The following is a 17,954-nucleotide window of genomic DNA, read 5'->3' as shown; positions in this document are numbered from 1 at the left end:
CTCTGTCTCTGCAGTTCCAGGCATCTGTTGAGGACTTGAGCTTCAGATGATAGGGACTTACCATGTTGCATGCACATCTTCTATATGCTGGGTGCCAGCCCGGGTGGCTGTGTGTGGTGGAGAGCTGTCTGATGGGCTCTGGCCCCAATGATGTGTGGGCAGATGTGGCATCCACTCAGCCTCGTACAGAGCAGGCAGGCTGGGTAGGAAACCAGACCAGGCTGTGTGTGCCAGGAGGAAAATTGAGGGCCTGGAGAGCCCTACCAGGCAGGATAGGAGCCCTGAGGGGAGCCTGTTGTGCGGAGGCTAGGCAGAAAAGGGCCTGGAGAGACATGGGTGGTCCTGGGTCATGCAGGGCTTGCACAGAGCTGCAGGGTCCTGCACAGAGGCGGGATGTGATCTGGCATGGGGTCTTTGGGAGCCACTGAAGGCTCCACAGTCCCCACCAGCACATGTACCTGCCCCCACATCCAGGCAGACAGGGACATTAGAAATTAAATGAGTGACTGATAGAGCATTAACCGATTGAAGAGTTTGCCACATAGGCTGGTCGCCATCTGGAGTCCACCAGGTGGCGAACACCAGAGACTGCCCAGGTGCTATGACTGGCCCTGATGTCTTAGTAGGGCATTGCTAGAGGCTGGAGCTCAGGATGCACCAACTCCATGCAGGGCAGGGGTGACTTCTGTGCTACCCTAACAGCCCACAGGCCAGCTTCCTGCCCCAGCCACCGTGTGGTCCTAGAGGCCGCAAATCCAGAATCCTGGCATGGAAGGCCTCTGTCCCTCTGAGGGCCTAGCAGAGGGTCGTGGCTGCCGCTTCCCTACAGAGCCACCAGTGTCCCGGGCAAGGGGCTGCCTCTCTTCAGTCGGCTCTCTTCAGTTTGTGCACTTGGGACTTCCCTCCCCAGACACCAGGTAGGAGACCCTACCCCAGTCCTGGGATTTTTCAGCTCCCACTAATGTGAGCTAAGTAACCTCTTAATCTTTGCTAGATGAAGGCATTTTGTTTTAGCAACCCTATTTCCAAATGAAGTGCTATCCACAGATTCCAGAGGCCAGATGAGGCTGTCGGTGTTGTGAGGGGGGAGGGGCCCATCCACCCACAGCTGGTGGCATAAACCACCTTTGTCCCTGGAGGCCTCCATCACTGTCCTGGGCCCTGAGGCCAGCAAAGCTCTGCCAGCCTCTGCACCTGTAGCCGGCTCCCTTAGAGATGTACACACCAGCCGCGTTGATGACTGGTTGTTACCCTGTGTGAGCCAGCTGCCTGTGCTGCACTGCATGAGGTAGTGCCCACATTGGTTCCAGACTGGACTGAAGCCAGCACCATGGCCTGATGGTGATCATGTCTCCTGGCGTGACTGTTTGCCAAGGGGTGAGGTGCTTTCTAATCAAACCTAGGTTAATGGGTATGGGCACCTGGCGCCAGGTTGTTCTCTGAAGAGTGTTGGGCACCACTGACCTCCTCTCACCAGCAGCACCTCCCTCCACAGGTGTGCCTTCCAGAATGTCCCCAGGGGGCCGTCTCCCCATGTGGGAACTGCTGCTTGGTGTCAGTGCCATCAGCCGCCATGCATTTCAGATGCTGAGCGTACAGGTGTCACCTGTAGGTCCCAAGCTTTCTGAACTAAGTGGAGCATTTCCCCAGCATAGGGCTGAGTAGTTGGTGTGTCCTCCCATCTGTGTGCCGGGCATTGGGCTTCCTAGTGTTCATTTATCATCTGTCAGAATCCACACAGCAGCTGTGCCCATTTTAAAGATGAGGGAACTGAGCGCCAAAGGTGTATTAGCATGTGAGGATCTTGTGCCCACCATAACAAAGTACCATAAACTGGTTGGCTTAAACCAACAGGATTCCCTTTCAAGGTTCTGGAGGCTGGAAATTGAGCACCAAGGTGTGGGTACCTCCTGGCCCCTCTTGCCTTACCCTGGTACCCCTTGGCTTGTGGCCACAGCCCAGTTGCAGTCTCTGCCCACACGTGTCGCCTCCTGTCTGTCTGTGCCACTGTCTTCCCCTCGTTCTCATGACTTAGCTTAGGGGTCACCCAGGATCATGGGTGACCCCATCTTTCGATCCTTGTCTTAAGTGAATCTGCAAAGACCCTGTGTCCATACAGGGTGATGGTTGCGGCCTCAAAGCCAGGCCAGGTCTTGACAGGCCCTTAGGGATCTCAAGTCTCCACACTGTAGGTGGGTCCCCAGGCCAAATGCCCCACATAGCCTTTGGTGGGCCTGTCCAGACCCCACCTGGGCCCTGTCTTCACCCTGTGAGTGTGCCTTCATGGAAGTGCCCTCTGCCCTGACCCAGGCTGTGAAGCTGTGGACCCACAGGGCTTGCAGTGGTAGGTACTTATTGTCAGTGCCTCAAAAAGAGAAGTTGATGTTTTGAGGTTAGAGTGTCACTGGCTGCCCAGCCCCCTACCTTGCAGTCATGGGTTGCAGACTGGCTCTGCAGTTCTCCCCCAAAAACAGGAAGGGAGAAGGGACTGCTGCAGAGAGGTTGGCCCATCAGCTGATGCACCGGGGATGGGAGGAGGGCACATCCGCACCCCATCTCCATGGGTGCTGGGTGATGCCTTCTGCCTGCCTAATGGTTCTGTAAAGCAGCCCCCGGTCCACCCCAGACCTGGAGGCCACCAGGCAGCCTTGTATTTGCCTCCCTTGGCAGGGCAGGGCGCCTCTGTTTTTCCTGTCCATCCTCAGGCCATGCAGGTTTCCTCCTAAAAGGAAGTGAGGCTCCTTTCCCAAGGGGCCCATGCCATGAGAGGAGGCCAAGAGACGGTGGCAGTACAGATGTCCCTGCCCCATGACATGACCAGGCACCCCCAGGAGCCCAGGGGCTTCTGACAAGGGAGGATCCGGAGCCTGCAGCTCCCTTCTTCCTCTCATGAAACTGACCACAATTTGTGCCCATTGGGGCCCAGAGCCCTGGCATCCTTAAGACACCCAAACACCAAGCCTCCAGGGACCCTAGACCCCCCCCCCCCTCTTAGCAAGGTCTCTTTCAGCCTGGCCTGTGATGCCTTTCCCACCACCCATGGCAGCTGGCCATGCCCATGGGGCTGGCAGGTGAGTCTGTTGGGTGGGATGTGGGTGAGCTAAACCTCTGCCTAGTGTTGGGGACCATACACCATCGATCGTCCTCATGAGCGTGAGTAGACTGGTCACCCTGGCCTGACATGAGGAAACTGAGGCACACAAGCAGAACTACTCAGCCAGGGTGACACAAGTTTTTAGGTCCTCCAAAAGCCAGGTTGGCACCTTGGACTCCTGGCTGGTGATGTGGGAGGGGCAGCACCTTTAAGAGGTGGGGCCTAGCCACAGGACTTTTAAGTCATTTGGGAAGGTAGCAGGGTAAGAGATAGTGGTAACCTCATCTCTTTGGCTTCACATTTGGTGATGCTTTTGCTCCCTTAGTGTGTGCTCCTTCGAACATTCTTGCCATGGTATGAATAGCCCCCAAGGCCTTCACTGGAGTTGAACCTGTGCCTATACCAAACATGAGCTTGAACTGCCCAAACGTGTGAGCTAGATAAACCTCTTTATGGATTTAGCCAGCATCATTTGATATAATATTAATTATTATTAATGTTATATTATTATTATTAATGTACAAACATCACTTCTGTCTGCTTCCAGAATATTTTCATCACTCCTGAAAGGAGACCCTGGCCTTACTTACAATCAGTGCCCCACGTTACTCCCCAAACCCCTCGCTCACCTGGTGTGGATCACACCACATGGCCTTTTTTTGGGGGGGGAGGAATGCTATTACTGACCTAGGACTCAATGCTTAGGCATTATCCCTGAGTTTTTTGCTCAAAGGTGGTACTCTACCACTTGACCACAGCTCCACTTCTGGCTTTTTGATGGTTAATTGTAGATAAGAATTACACAGCCGTTCCTGCCTGGGCTGGCTTTGAATCATGATCCTCAAATCTCAGCTCCCTAAGTTGCTAAGATTATAGATGAGAGCCATTGGCACTCAGTCTTTTTGTCTGAACTTGGGGCCTGGGCACTGTCCTTGTGCTTTTTCATTCAAGGCTAGAGCTCGACTACTTGAGCCACAGCACTACTGGTTTTCTGGTAGTTTATTGGAGATAATAGTCGCAAGGACTTTCCTGCCCTAGCTGGCTTTGAACCTCAGTCCTCAGATCTCATCCTTCTGAGGATGCTAGGGTTACAGACAGGCATGAGCCACCAGGTGCCTGGCCTCTAGGCCTGTTGTGACTATCAGGATATTTTGGCATTTCCGTGTCATGCATGCCACTGGAGTTGCTATTGTTCTGGCAGTACTGAGAATTGAACCCAGGTCCTCATGCTTGCTAGGCAGGTGCTCTGCCTCCAAATTACACTCTCCCTTTTGGCTGTGGTTTTTCTTCTTTTCTTGTGCCAGTCTTGTGACTTGAACTCAGGGCCTATGCACTGTCTTTGAGCTTCTTTTGCTCAAGACTAGCATTCTACCACTTAAGCCACAGTGCCACTTCTGGCTTTTTCCGTTTATGTGGTACTGAGGAATCGAACCTTGGGTTTCATGCATGCTAGGCAAGCACTCTACCACTAAGCCACCTTCCCTCCCCATTGCTGTGTTTATTTTGAGTCTTGCTTTTTCCCAGAGCAGCAAGAGCTGCTTCCCGCAAAGCTGGGATGTTAGGCACATACCACCAATGCCTAGCTGTTGGTTGAAATGGGGTCTCCTAAACTTTTGGTTCCAGCTAGCCTCACATTTCAGTTCTCAAGGATATAGGCATGCATTACCAGTAAGTACCCCCCTGGTTGTCATTTGGCATGGTGCTAGGGTGGAATGAAGGGCCTCCTGCATGCCAGGAAAGCATTCTGCCACCGAGCCACACTCAGCCCTAGAGTGTATTTTAAGTTTGATGCTGAAAATGTCAGGATGTCCAGTGCAGAAAAGTGACACTCTGTCCCTGCCGGTTTTATTGAGGACAAATGTACAGCAAGTCCCCCTCACCCATGGTTTTGATTTCTGTGGCTTATTACCTGTGGTTAACCAACAGTTCAAAAATATTAAATGGAAAAATCCCAGAAGTAAACAGTTTACAAGTTTTAGATTTCGAGCAGTTTTGAGGAGCATGGTGAAATCTCACATGGTCCCATGGTTTGGTGTGGCATGTTTTAGGGTGTGTGTGTGTGTGTGTGTGTGTGTGTGTGTGTGTGTGTGTGTGTGTGTGATCTCAGTGTGCATTTGCATGGTGGAGATATGAGGGGTTTGGTTTCGTCTGCATCACGCATGTCCCAGGGTGCCTGGTGTGTACCCCTTGGGTCAGAGGCCTACTGTAATCAAAGGCTTATTACCTCAGCGTGTTGTGGCCGGGTCACCATTGGCTTCCTGCATGTGGAGTGTCCTCCATTCCTGCCCTTAGGTGACTTTTTTTTTGCAGTACTGGGATTTGAGCTTTGCGTCTCATACTGTAGGCAGGCACTTGAAATAAGCTGTGCCCATACTTCCAGCTTGTTTTTTACACTGCTTATTTCTGAGACAGACCCTCCCTTCCTGCCCAGGAGTGCATGTGGACCACAATCCACTTTTAGGCTTCCCAGATCTTGCTCTTGAAATGGCTTCTGGTAACATTTTCTCCCAGGGCTGGCCTGGAACCTTGATCCTCCAATCTCAGCCTCTCATGCAGTTGGCATGACAGGCATGTATGATACCACACACATATCTCTAAATTGAAATGGGGTCTCTGCTTTGGCTGGCCTTGAACTGTGATCCTCTTCATTTCAGCCTCCTAAGTAGCTAGGATTTCAGAGTGCACCACCAGTTTCCTGACACACACACACACCCCTATGTGACATTTGAACCCACACTGGAAGTTGAGTAATCTGTCTCTCCTTTGTGCTCCTCAGGCAGAGAAAGCTGGAGCCACTGTAGGGAACGGGTGCCTCCTCTATCAGAAATCCTGACACCCTCATTGCCACTCACCATTCCTGCCCTGTGTATCTTTACCATCTGTCAACTTAGGTTTCATTTCTTTTTGTCTGTACCAGGGGGTGGTAGACCATAGCCCATAGGTTACATCTGCCAGCATCTATTTCTACAAATAAAGTTTTATTGGTGCATGGCCACACCCTCACCATTACATAATGCCTCAAGCCACCTTCTCCCTCCCTGGTAGAACTGACTATGGTGACAAAACAGGGCATGACTAGCAGCTCCCCAAACCCAGACTGTACGGCCTTTGGCAAGGAAGGTTGCTGCCTCTGTTAGAGTCAGCCCTCTGTGCCCATGCATGCCATATCCATGAATTCTGTCCACTGAGGATCAAGAATATTTGAGAGCTGGGCCCCAGTGGCTCACGCTTGTAATCCTGGCTACATAGAAGACAGATCTGAGGATTGAAGTTCAAAGCCAGCCCAGGCAGGAAAGTCTTTGAGACTTTTATCTCCAGTTAATCACCAGAAAACAGGAAGTGGCACATTGGCTCAAGTGGTAGAGCGGAAGTGGCGTTGTGGCTTAAGTGGTAGAGCTCTAGCCTTGAGCTGAAAAGCTCAGGGACAGTGCCCAGGCCCACAGTTCAAGCCCCACGACTGACAAAAAAAAAAAAAAAATCTTGTGGCAGTGGTAGAGCATTTGCCTCACCTGTGTGATGCCTGCTTTCCATGCCCTGTGCACCCCCCTCCCCCCCCCCCACAAAATTGTTCCCTGTAGACACTGAGTATGGGCAGACATGTGTTTTTCCTTGTTGGTGGCATCATTTAGTGTTCCATTGCTGTGACAAAATGTGTGAGATAAAAGCAGAAAGGTTCTTAGCTACTTAGGAGAGATCTGAGGATCACGTTTCAAAGCCAGTCCAGGTCAGGAAAGTCTATGAGACGTTTACCTCCAAGGAACTACCAGAAAACCAGAAATGGAACTCTTTGAAGTGGTAGAGTGCCAGCCTTGAGCGCAAAAGCTGAGATAGCACCAGGGCTATCTCAAAAAAGCTGAAAGGAAGGGAATGTTTATTCCGTTTACCGTTTGGAACATCATGGCTACAGGAGGGTGAGGCTAAGAAGGATAGAGATAGGGAAAAGTCTACCTGGCCCGACGTCCATATCCACTGTCTCCCAGTCACCCATTCACTCTGAATCTATCCATAGATGACATCAAAGTTCTCATGAGCCAGACACCTCAGGGTGCTACTTCCCTGGGGACCAAGCCTTTCACACAAAAGCCTTTGGGGGTCCATTACTCCCCAAACAGGCAGTGTAAGGATGTTGACATTGCGTGTGTCTCTACCCTATGGTGCTGGGGCAGTGTGGACGACATGCCCAGTTCCTACAGACACTGTGCCCTGTTAGTAAAACTAAAATAAAAATGGGTGCAGGTGGCTCACTCTGTCATCCCAGCAACTGAGGAGGCTGAAATGGGAGGATCTGGCTCCAAGTCAGGTCCTTTTCAAAATCAGCAGGTTCAATTGTACCGTGTAGAGAAACATCTGTGCGTGATGCCATCTCCCAGAGCTCAGGACAGGACTCAGGGTAGGCATCCCGGAGGCTTGGGCAAAGCTGGCTCTCCCACTGCAGGAACCCTGTGGGCTGCTGGGAGAGATTTGTCGTGCCTGTGTCTGTACTAAGGGGAGGGTGGCAGTGGGTGCGTGGGGCCCGAGCCCCACGAGGCTTCCAGCTGCCTCCTGGGTCTGCAGCTTGCCTTCATCCCGTCTGCCAGGGACACATGGGAGGATGGGGGCAGCCGGGCCCACTTGCCGTGGTGAGACGTTGGCATGCTGTCCTGCCAGCTCCCAAGAGCCTCCCCAATGTGCCCCATCGCTGGCACATGCAGTCTGACGAGGCCAGACCAGAAGTGGGTGTCCAGCGCCACAGGTGGAAACTGACTGCCTCTGGAGTGTCAGTGTGAGGACCTTGGGGCTAAGGAAGGCCACGCCAGCAACACCAGCCTGAGCAGAAAGAACTGTGGACTGGGAATAGGAGGGAAGCTCAGAGGTCAGGGTGACAGGCAGGTGGCCAGCCAAGTCAAGAGATGTCTGTGGGGTGTGGCTGGCCCCAGGGACTAGGCAAGTGACAGAGAACAGGGAAGGTCAGGGTAACATTGACCAGCCAGAGGGAAAGGACAGTCGCTGCCTTTCTAGCCTGCTACCACTCTGGAATGATCCATGGCCATTTTAGACAAAAGTAGAAGCTATATTTTTGGGGATACCACATCTAAGAGAAGATTGAAATGATGGGGTATATTTTAAGTACCCTAAAAGGTCTCCTTGGGCAGGGCGCAGTGGGCATATGCCTGTCATCACAGCTCTTGGAAGACTGGGGCACGAGCATGGAGGTTTGGGGGCCAGCCCAGGCTACCTAGTGAGATCCTGTCTAAAAAACAAGAGCAACAGAAAAGCTTCCATGGAAAGTGGAGAAGGCCAGGATTAAAACGATCTGGGATGACCCTGTCCTTTGTAAACATTCTGGGGTTTTCAGCCCTGAGTGCTCATCTATTCACCTGCTTGCTGTTTGGGTTGGGAGCACGGCCAAGCCTCTGTCAGTCACAGGTCTGGTGGCTGATCTTATTTTTATTATTATTTTATTACACATTGCTAGTGGTGATGGTTCACATGGTGTGCTTAGGCCCAGGACCTTGGAGCTGTCCCCCAGACAATTGCTTGTGATACCTCAGCCGCTACTGGCTGTGACCCTAGGACCCTTGAGCCCCCAGAGATGGCTTGCCTTTGGGCTAAGCAGGACACTGTCCACTCTGCCTCTGACTAGCTGGTGGCCCCAGCCCTGAGCTGCTGTCTGCACTCCTGGCCAGGGCCAGGCCTTGCATGGAGGGGTGTTGGCCCACTTTGAGGGAGATGCTGCAGGAGTGTGAGTGGGAGGGAGGCTGTGGTTGTTGTTGGTGTCTTGTGGGGGGCTAGAGGCCAGGGAGGGTACTGAATGCTCTCCCAGTGCACAGATGTCCCCCTCACCAAACATCCTGCCCAAAAGTCTACAGTTGCCCTCCCCTGAGGGTTGACACCCCCATTCCACCAGTGTGTTTGTTTCCACATTGCACATGTGCACATACTCTTCTCGTTTGCTGAACAACACAGCGCAACAGCTACATGCAGCATCACACATCTTAAGTCACACAGAGATGATTTCTTGCTTTGTGTTTTGAGTTGGGTTCACTGTGGAGCCCAGGTTGGCCTGGACCAGAAGACTCCTGAGTGCCGGGATTACAAGCATGTGCCACTGTGCCTGGCTCCTCTCCTAGGAATTAAAGCATCTCAAGTCCCAGCACCTGAAATCATCAGGGTGCTGAGACAGGAGAATTGACAGTTCTGCGTCCTCCCTGAGCTACAGAGCATGACCTCATCTCCAAAAGGGCAGGGGGGAGGGGATGGGGGGGTGAAGCACTCCTAGCACGCAGGGCCCTGCTTCCATCTCTAGGAAAGAAGTGGGGGAGAGAGGGAACTATGACAGGGAACAAAGCATGAGAGGAGGAAGGAAGGGAAGGAGGGAAATAAATTATGCAGTGGAATATCATCTAGCCTTTAAAAAGAAGGATATTCTAGCTGGGTGTAGTAGCACACACCTGTAATCCCAGCACTTGGAAGGAGGATTGTGAGTTGAAGGGCAGTTTGGTCTACTTCTCTAGCCTTCCATCTCCAAAGGGGGAAGGGATTTGTTGCTGTCCTGGATTTAATCCGCTGCACTTGGAAGAAGGGGAAAAAGATGGAATGCTGCCACTTGCTGCTGCTGTGTGGATGAGCCTGGAAGGCATTACACGACGTACAGGCCGCCAGACACAGAAACATAAATACTGCATGATCTCACCCCTGGGAGGAATCTAAATTAGTCAAGCCCATGCCAGGGGTAGAGGGGGCAGGAAATGGGGAGATGTTGGTCACAGAGCTGAAAGTTTCAGTTACATGGGATGAATACATTCTAGAGAACCTATGTGCAGCGTAGGAGGGCCCTGGGTTTAAATCCCAGTTCCCTACACAAAATACAATAATTTGGCCAGACACCAGTGGCTCATGCCCGTAACCCTAACTGCTCAGGATGCTGAGATCTGAGGATCACAGTTCAAAGCCAGTCCAGGCAAAAAAGTCCATGAGACACTTACCTCCAGTAAACCAGCAAAAAGCCAGAATCGGAATTGTGGCTCAAGTGGTTGAGTGCCAGCCTTGAGTGAAGGGACAGCACCCAGGCCCTGACTTTCCAGGATTGTTATAGGAAAGCGGAGAAACCACAGTAATTGGGGCTGAACCATGGGGCTTGCAGAAGACTCATCCATTGTTAGGCAGTTCTTGTCCCTGTGTTGCTTCTGGCTGATAGTTGGGGCCCCTTGTGGTTGTGGGGAGAGCACTGTGGTAGGGTGCCTTGTGTCTGTTGTCATAGGCCCTGTGCACACCCCTGACACCCATCTTTGTAGACAGCGACCTCTGAGCGCCAGTGGGGAGCCCCAAGGGTGTTGGGCAACCGGAAGAGAACCGAGCCCAGAGCCCAGCGGAAGCTGGGTGTGAGCCAGGCCCTGGGGAGCCTCCACTTCCTCCTCCACAAAACGGAGCCAAGTGCTTAGGATGACTCCACTTCCTGACCCTGTAGCCGCAGGCCTGCAGCAGCTACCTACAACAGCAGGAGGCCCAAGTGGGCCCTGTCTTACCCTGCCTACCTTTCAGCTGCCCCCTGCACTGTCCCCTGCACTGCACTGTCCTTCTACCTTGGTCTCCTTCCATGTGGGACCCCATGGAGCCGTCTTGCCCTGCTTCCTGAGTCTCTACATCCCTGCTGGGCCCCGAGAACTGTCAGCCCTAGGCCAGGCTCCCTTGCAGATGGCCCTGAGCCCAGGGCAGGGGGAGCTGGCCTCAGGAGGCCCCCACGCTTGTCCCCTCTGTCCCAGCCACACGGTCTGCCTCACAAAGGCCAGGGCAGCCATAGAGCCCACCAGTGCCCAGGTGTGATAGTAATACTCCTCTAGTCCCAGCCACCTGGAAGGTGGAGAGAGAATCACTTGAGTTCGGGGACAACCTGGGAAGTCCAGTGGGACAGTCTCCAACATAAAAAGACATTCTAAATCATTTTGGCAAATGAGTGAAGGAGGCTGCATGTACAAATGAGAGTGCACAAGCAAAAGCACCTAGAAGGCACTTGGGAACTGATATCCCTGTGGGCATAAGTTCAGAAAAATAAAGGACAACACCACCCTCAGCCATATAAAGTGACCTAGAGGAAGCCACTAGAAGTTTCTAGAATGTTCCTCTCTGACAGCTGCAGGTCACTCTGGGATGATCGTCATTGGTGGAAGAGTCCCTGGCCTGGCTAGGTGGTTGACCCTCGTTCACCTTGTGAGGCTCACCTGCCTGGGACCAACCAGGAAGGGTACTATTGGGGTGTGTGTGTGTGTGTGTGTGTGTGTTTGTGTGTTTGCCAGTCCTGGGGCTTGGGACTCAAGGCTTGAGCCCTGTCCCAGGCTTCTTTTTGCTCAAGGCTAGCACTCTGCCACTTGAGCCACAGCGCCACTTCTGGCCATTTTCTATATATGTGGTGCTGGGGAATCGAACCCAGGGCTTCATGTATGCGAGGCAAGCACTTTTGCCACTAGGCCATATCCCCAGCCCTGTGTTGTGGAGGTTTTTAGGCCCTGAAATCCGAAAGCCAAGTCCTACTTTCTGTGTGGAATCCTCCTTGGGTCCTGGCCACTTTTCTCCAGGGACACATGAAGCCTGGAAATGGACTGGCTGGCCTGAGGCCACCTCTAGCCTCCCCCAAATAATTATTAGATGATTTTATTTCCTTTCATGGTAGTTCTGGGACTTGAGCTCGGGGCCTTGGTGCTGTCGCTGACCTTTATTGCCCATGGTTAGTGCTCTACCACTTGAGCCATAGGTTTACTTCCAGTTTCTTGACAGTTTATTGGAGATAAAAGCCCCATGGACCTTCTTGCCCAGGCTGGCTTTGAACTGTGATCCTCAGATCTCAGCCTCCTGAGTAGGTAGGATTATAGACATGAGCCACCAGCTCCTAGCTTAAATGATTCGTTAATGGGCTGAATCCTGTCTAGCTATGTGTAGCTCCAGGTGGCTATGTGCCTGGCATGCACCGGAGGCCCTGGCTCTATCCCCATTGCCCCCCAGCACCCCTGCAGGGTAAAGGTGTTTGTGGCACGAATTTTAAAATCCACGTTCTAGACAGGCTGCCTCCCATATACATTCAGTGCATTGCTCACCCACCGGGCATATGTGAATTTGAACACTTAAATCTGTCCTATGTCATGCTCAAGATTCACAGCTCTGTGACATGTAACTCAGCTCCATGTCATTACTTTTTATTCCCCTTACTTTCCCTAGACAAGGTCTCCTTATGGAGTCTAGACTGGCCTTGAACTCACAATCCTCCTCCTTCAGCTCCCCAGTGCTGAGATTACAGGCGGGCACCACCTTGCCTTGTACAGTAATCCCTTGAACTTGGTCCACTTGTGTAATCACCATCTGTGCCCTTTGACTGGCATTCCCCCCAAGCCCCCACTGGTCTGGAAGCCAAGTTTGGAATCTTAGCTTTTGTGAGTTTACCTGGTTTTGCTTTCATAGGTGAGTGAGGTACTGTGTGTGTGTCTTTTCTGTGTCTGGCTGATGTCACCTTATCCATGTCATCATGAGAGGCAGGCTTTCATTCATTTTTTGTGGCTGAGTAGTATTCTGTTGAGGGTGTGTGCCACATTATTTTTCTCTGTATGTGCATTGGCAGGCTCTAGGTTGTTTCCCTCTGGAGCCTCTGTGAGAAGTGCCTGTGACAGTGCACACCCAGGGTGCATGTGGCTCTTTCACGTGCTGATTTCACTCCCTTTGGATAGCCATGTAGAAGTGAGATTGACAAATCTCACCAGTTCATACTTTTTCCCGAAGTGTATAACATATATTAATAACCACCCTTCTATGCTTTAAATACTTTTGGTAGTACTGAGGTTTGAACTCAGGGACTTCCCTCAAGAGCCACTCCTCCTTTTTTGGTTGGGTTTTTTTTTTAACTGTATTTTTTTGTGTTTTCTTTTTTGGTACTGGGGATCGAACCCAGGACGTTGCACTTGCTAGGCAAGCGCTTTGCCACTGAGCTACATCCCAGCCCCCACTCCTCCTTTTTATATTGCTTATTTTTATATATGCCCAGGCCAGTTGACTGTGATCCTATTTGTGCTTCCCTGCATTGCTGGGGTGACAGACATGTGCCTCTGTCCCCAGCCATTGATTTAGAGGGAGTTTCTCCAATGTATATGTCCAAGATTGGCCTTGACTCTTGATCCCCTAATTTCTGCCTCCCAAATGCATGGGTTTGCCGGCATGAGTCACCGTGCCTGTCTGCAACGTGGTTTTTATATAAGAAAAGAAGCGGTGTTCCCATGAGTGTGAAGACCCTTTACCCTGGCTGAGGGGTGTTCTGGGGCAGTGATGTTAGCATGTGCTCTCCCCAGCCTCTGTGCCAAATTGCCTCAAATCACCACCCTGCCTGCCCTGCACCCCAGCCTTTTGGGCACTTGGGGCCTGAGTGTCCCCAGCCAGCAGAGCCAAGGCCAGCAGCCTCACAGCAGACCCCTGGCCTCAGGCCAGCGCTTCCTCCCGGGATGTATAACTGGATATTTTTAGCTGGCCTGGAGAAGTGTCAATGTGCTGAGACGCATACCAGACGTGTGAGGTCAGCGGGAGCAGCGTGGCCTGCGCCTGGTGATCTGGTAATCGCAGAACAAGGGCAGGGGCCTGGGAGGATGCTGAGGCCCTATGGGGTACAATACCTGTTTCTGGTTCCCTACCTCTGCAGCAGGCAGGCTCAGAACCTGCTGCTGAAGCCCCGGCATGGAGACTCCCCAGGCCAGGCAGCCCCAGCTGTCTGTAGGGAGTTACGCAAACGGTGTCCAGCCCTGAGCCTGGGTACAAAGCTGCACATGGTTCTGGCCCCAGGCCGTGTCCTGCTTTAGTTCCATGGCCCACGGGTTCTCCTGATCCCAAGGAAATGAGGTAGCTAAGCCTGGAGATGGCTTGGGCTTCAGTTCCAGGGCTGAGCTTCAGGACAAAAGGGATTTCAAAGCTTATCTTCCTTCCCCTTCTGCAGTGTTGGGCTTTGAACTCAGGGCAGGCGCTCTACCACCAGAGCCACGCCTCCAGGCCTTTTGCTTTAGTTTACCTATCACATAAGGTCCTGTCTCGGACAGTAGTCATCCCATCTCTACTTCTCCAGTAGCTGGGATTACAGGCACTGCCACTATGCCCAGCAAGACAGAGCTCTTTGCCAAAGAATTACACAGCATGTGTGGGACTCTCATCAAGGGCAAAGAACCACCCTCACTCCTTAAGGGTCCTGACGGGTCCCTTTACTGCCTCACCATGGAGGTTTGAGGAGACCTCTGGACCATACATAGGTGAGACATTTACAGCAGTGATTGGACAGCTGCATGCTCCTGGCTTGTGTGGACAGCCGTCCTTCCCTCAGCATGTGCAGGTGCTAAGTCCCCTGACCTTGTGCCTGTGTCTTGCGCCCTTGGATGGCATTTGCGCTTCATGTGACAGCCACGATCCTCACTGCCCTGTGTAGCTCAGGGGAGTAATGTGCAGGCACATAGGCCAGTCTGGGGACCCCAGGGACCTTTTCTTCACCCCAGCTGTGACTGTGACATGGGGATCAGGCCTTCATGCTCCAGGAATTGGTATTTTTCTTCAGATTGCTTTTATCCTTTCATTGTTCATAGCCCTTTGCAAGTGTAAAAACCAATCTTGGCTGGTATGTTCCACAAGAACAGCACACTCCATAAGGCTGCGGTCTTCTGTATCCAAGGAAGGATGGAACATTCTGCCTCACTGTATCTGTGCTTCCATGTCTACAGCTCCCATCAATCAAGAACTGGAGATGTGAGCCAGACACTGGTACTTCCCACCTGTAATTCTAGCTGCTTGCAAGGCTCAGAGTTGAGGATTGCATTACAATGAACCACTGAAAAAAAACCAGAAGTGTATCAGTGATCCAGTGGTTGAGCACTCACTTTTAGCAATAGAGCTAAATGAAAGCTCAAGGAACTGTGTTTGAGCCCTAGGATTGGCACTAAAATTTAAAAAAAAAAAAAAAAAAGATTTTGAGATGACTTGGGAGAAAGATGTCAACATTTCTTTCTTTTTATTAGTATGCATTAGTTACTGGGGACTTCCCTGTGAAGTTTCCCCACCTTCCTACCATGTATTTCATTCAGTCTTGCCCCTCTATGCTATACCTTCCCCAATTATCTACCCCAGCCATATTTCTCCTTATTTGCCTGGCCCCTCCACTAATACCCCTCATCCCCTAACCATTTTTTTTTTTTTTTTTTTTTTTTTTTGCCAGTCATGGGGCTTGAACTCAGGGGCCTGGGCACTGTCCCTGAACTCTTTTTACTCAAGGCTAGCACTCTACCACTTTGAGCCACAGTGCCAATTCCAGTTTTCTGATGGTTAATTGGAGTTAAGAGTCTCATGGACTTTACTGCATGGGATGACTTTGAAGGCCAATCTTGCAGGTTGCAGCTTCATCAGTAACTAAGATTACAGGTGTGAGCCACCAGCAAGCACATGGCTGTCTTTGTTCTATTGTTTTGTTTTGTTTTTGTCAGTTGTGGGGCTAGAATTCTGGGCCTGGGCACTGTCCTTGAACTCTTCAGCTCAAGACTAGCACTCTACCACTTGAGCCACAGCACCACTTCTGGTTTTATGGTAGTTAATTGGAGATAAAAGAGTCTCACAGACTTTCCTGCCTGGGCTGGCTTTGAACCATGATCCTCAGATCTCAGTCTCCTTAGTAGCTTGGGTTAAAGGCATGAGCCACCAATGCCACCTGTTTTTGTTTTTGTTTTCTTTTTTTTTAATGACTTCTTAAACCATATAGCATAACCTGTTTCCATCACCTGTAGAAGGGACTGAGCAGCTGCCATGCTGGTGTCGAGGTGTGTCTCTGAGCTGATCTCCTATAGATAAAGGATTGTGACTGGCTTTTGGAGATAGTTTTCTCCCATCTCATAACCAGGGCCTCTCCTACCTGCACAACTACCTTTTAGACACTAGATACTTCATACCTGAGCACCTGAGTGTCACCATTCCACACTCACCCCACCCTAGCCTCTGCTGCCCAGCTCTTGGTTGGGGCTCTGGGTACAGGAAAGCTGGACCCACAGGGACTGTGGGTCTGATCCCTGCCTCTGTTCTCTGCACAGGCCTTTGGGAACGCCAAGACAGCCCACAACAACAACTCCAGCAGGTTTGGGAAATTCATCCAAGTCAACTACCTAGAGAGCGGCATTGTGAGAGGGTAAGACCTTCCCCCACCCCCACATGCTGTCACTGGGCAGCAGCTTGGGCAGGAACCTCTGGGCAGTGAACACACAGGCTAGCGCCTCCCTCCTCCCGTGACTGAGGTATCAGACTTGGGACAGGTGTGAGTTGTGGTGGGTGCTGTGGTTCCTGTCGGAAGGTCACGGCTGGCTCTGATGCAGTGGTGTTTACCAGGGCCAGATGTTTTCTGTTGTTGTTTGTGTTGATTTTGGCTTTTTGTCTACACTGGAGTTTGAACTTGGGGCCTTGCTGAGCCACACCTCCAGCTCTGTTTTTCACTAGGTATTTTTGAAGGGTGTTTCTTCTCACTTGGCTCAGGTGTGTACCTGAGCCAACATTTCTGCCCACTTTCACTCTTCCATGTGACGGGCTTGACAGATGTGTGCCAGCCATTGGTGAAGGAAGCACACCTGTCCTAGCTCTTCAGGAGACTAAGATCTGAGGATCTTAGTTCCGATGCCGACCTGGTCAGAAAATTTTATGAGATTCTTATCCAATGAACTGACAAAGAGCTGGAAGTGGAACTGTGGCTCATGTGGCAGCACACCAACCTTGAGCTAAATAAGGAGTTCAAATCCTAGTACCGGCACCAAAAAAAAAAGGGGGGGTCATGAACTCTTGTTCCCCAGGCTGTCCTCAAATCACTATCATTTCCATCACCACCTCCCAAGTAGCTAAGGTGGCAGGCACAAAGTGCCATGCCAGGACTTTGATCTGCAGCAAGTGGCCTGCAGCATCCTACTGGGAAGGATGTGTACTGCTTCTATGGTTCCACGGAAGGAGCTGGAGCCATCCTCCTCTGTGCCTGTGTCAGTGGCTCTGTGAGCCTTAGGCCAGATGCTACAGCAGTGACTCCAACACAGGAATTGGGGCTGGTTTGAGTCCCAGTGGTATAGCACTTGCCTAGCTCCTATCCAGCCCTGAGTTCTATCCTCAGGGCCACATAAAGGAAAAAGACAGAAGAACCTGGTTTTCTGGGAGTGTTGGTTTTCTGGAAGTGCTGGAGGGCCAGGGTGTGCTTTCCAGGTATAGAAGGACCTGCCTTCCCTCCTCCCACTGTCTTCCAGCCTCTGATGGCCCCAGGCTTCCAGTCCCTGCCTCTGTCTTTCCCTGACCATGTCTGCCTCATTCCCCTTGTCATTTTTTACAAGGGGGTTGTGGATGAACTCAGGCACACCCAGGTCTTTGAGAATGATCAATCTTGTACTACATCTGCAATGACCCCTTGTTCCAAACAGAGCACCCCTACCCCCATCATTGGAAGAGACTTTCTACCACCCAGGGAATGGCTGAAACCAGACCATGCTGAACCAAGGTGTACTGTGGTTTTCTCATACATTCTTACTGTGACCCGTCAGCTTTCCCCTGCTGTAATGAGGTCCTGGACAGAGGTAGCTCAGGTTTCAGGACCTGATAAACAGGCCCCAGAATCTTGGGCCTGTGACAGGACAGTACATCGTGGCTAGAGTAGGTGGCAAGCCACAGGGGAACTTCCCTTCTTCCCAGGCCCCTTGGAGGCCCCTCCCCCAGTGGCCTGAGGACCTCCCACAAGGCCCCTCCCCCAGTGGTCTGAGGACCTCTGACAGGGACCTGCACCTCTGCAGAGTGACAGCTATGGACCAAGTTTGTGGGGAGTTTGGTTTTGTGTTTAGCAGTCCTGAGGTTTAAAACTCAGGGT

The 17,954-nt window shown here is 51.7% G+C and overlaps 1 protein-coding gene across 11 annotated transcripts in view; it reads left to right on the top strand.

Annotated features, from left to right (window-relative positions):
• Positions 1 to 17,954, top strand: part of Myo9b (myosin IXB) — a 69,425-nt gene that overhangs the window by 20,537 nt on the left and 30,934 nt on the right. For all 11 annotated transcript variants that reach the window (XM_048342516.1, XM_048342515.1, XM_048342512.1 and 8 more), the window contains exon 3: positions 16,159 to 16,253. In XM_048342516.1, the coding sequence (XP_048198473.1) occupies positions 16,159 to 16,253 (95 nt within the window). The remainder of the gene's footprint in view (positions 1 to 16,158; positions 16,254 to 17,954) is intronic.

This window comes from Perognathus longimembris, chromosome 3 (assembly GCF_023159225.1).
Source record: "Perognathus longimembris pacificus isolate PPM17 chromosome 3, ASM2315922v1, whole genome shotgun sequence".
NCBI classification, from domain to species: domain Eukaryota; kingdom Metazoa; phylum Chordata; class Mammalia; order Rodentia; family Heteromyidae; genus Perognathus; species Perognathus longimembris.
The sequence above is the reverse complement of the archived record's forward strand: the minus strand, read 5'-3'. Positions and strand labels throughout refer to the sequence as shown.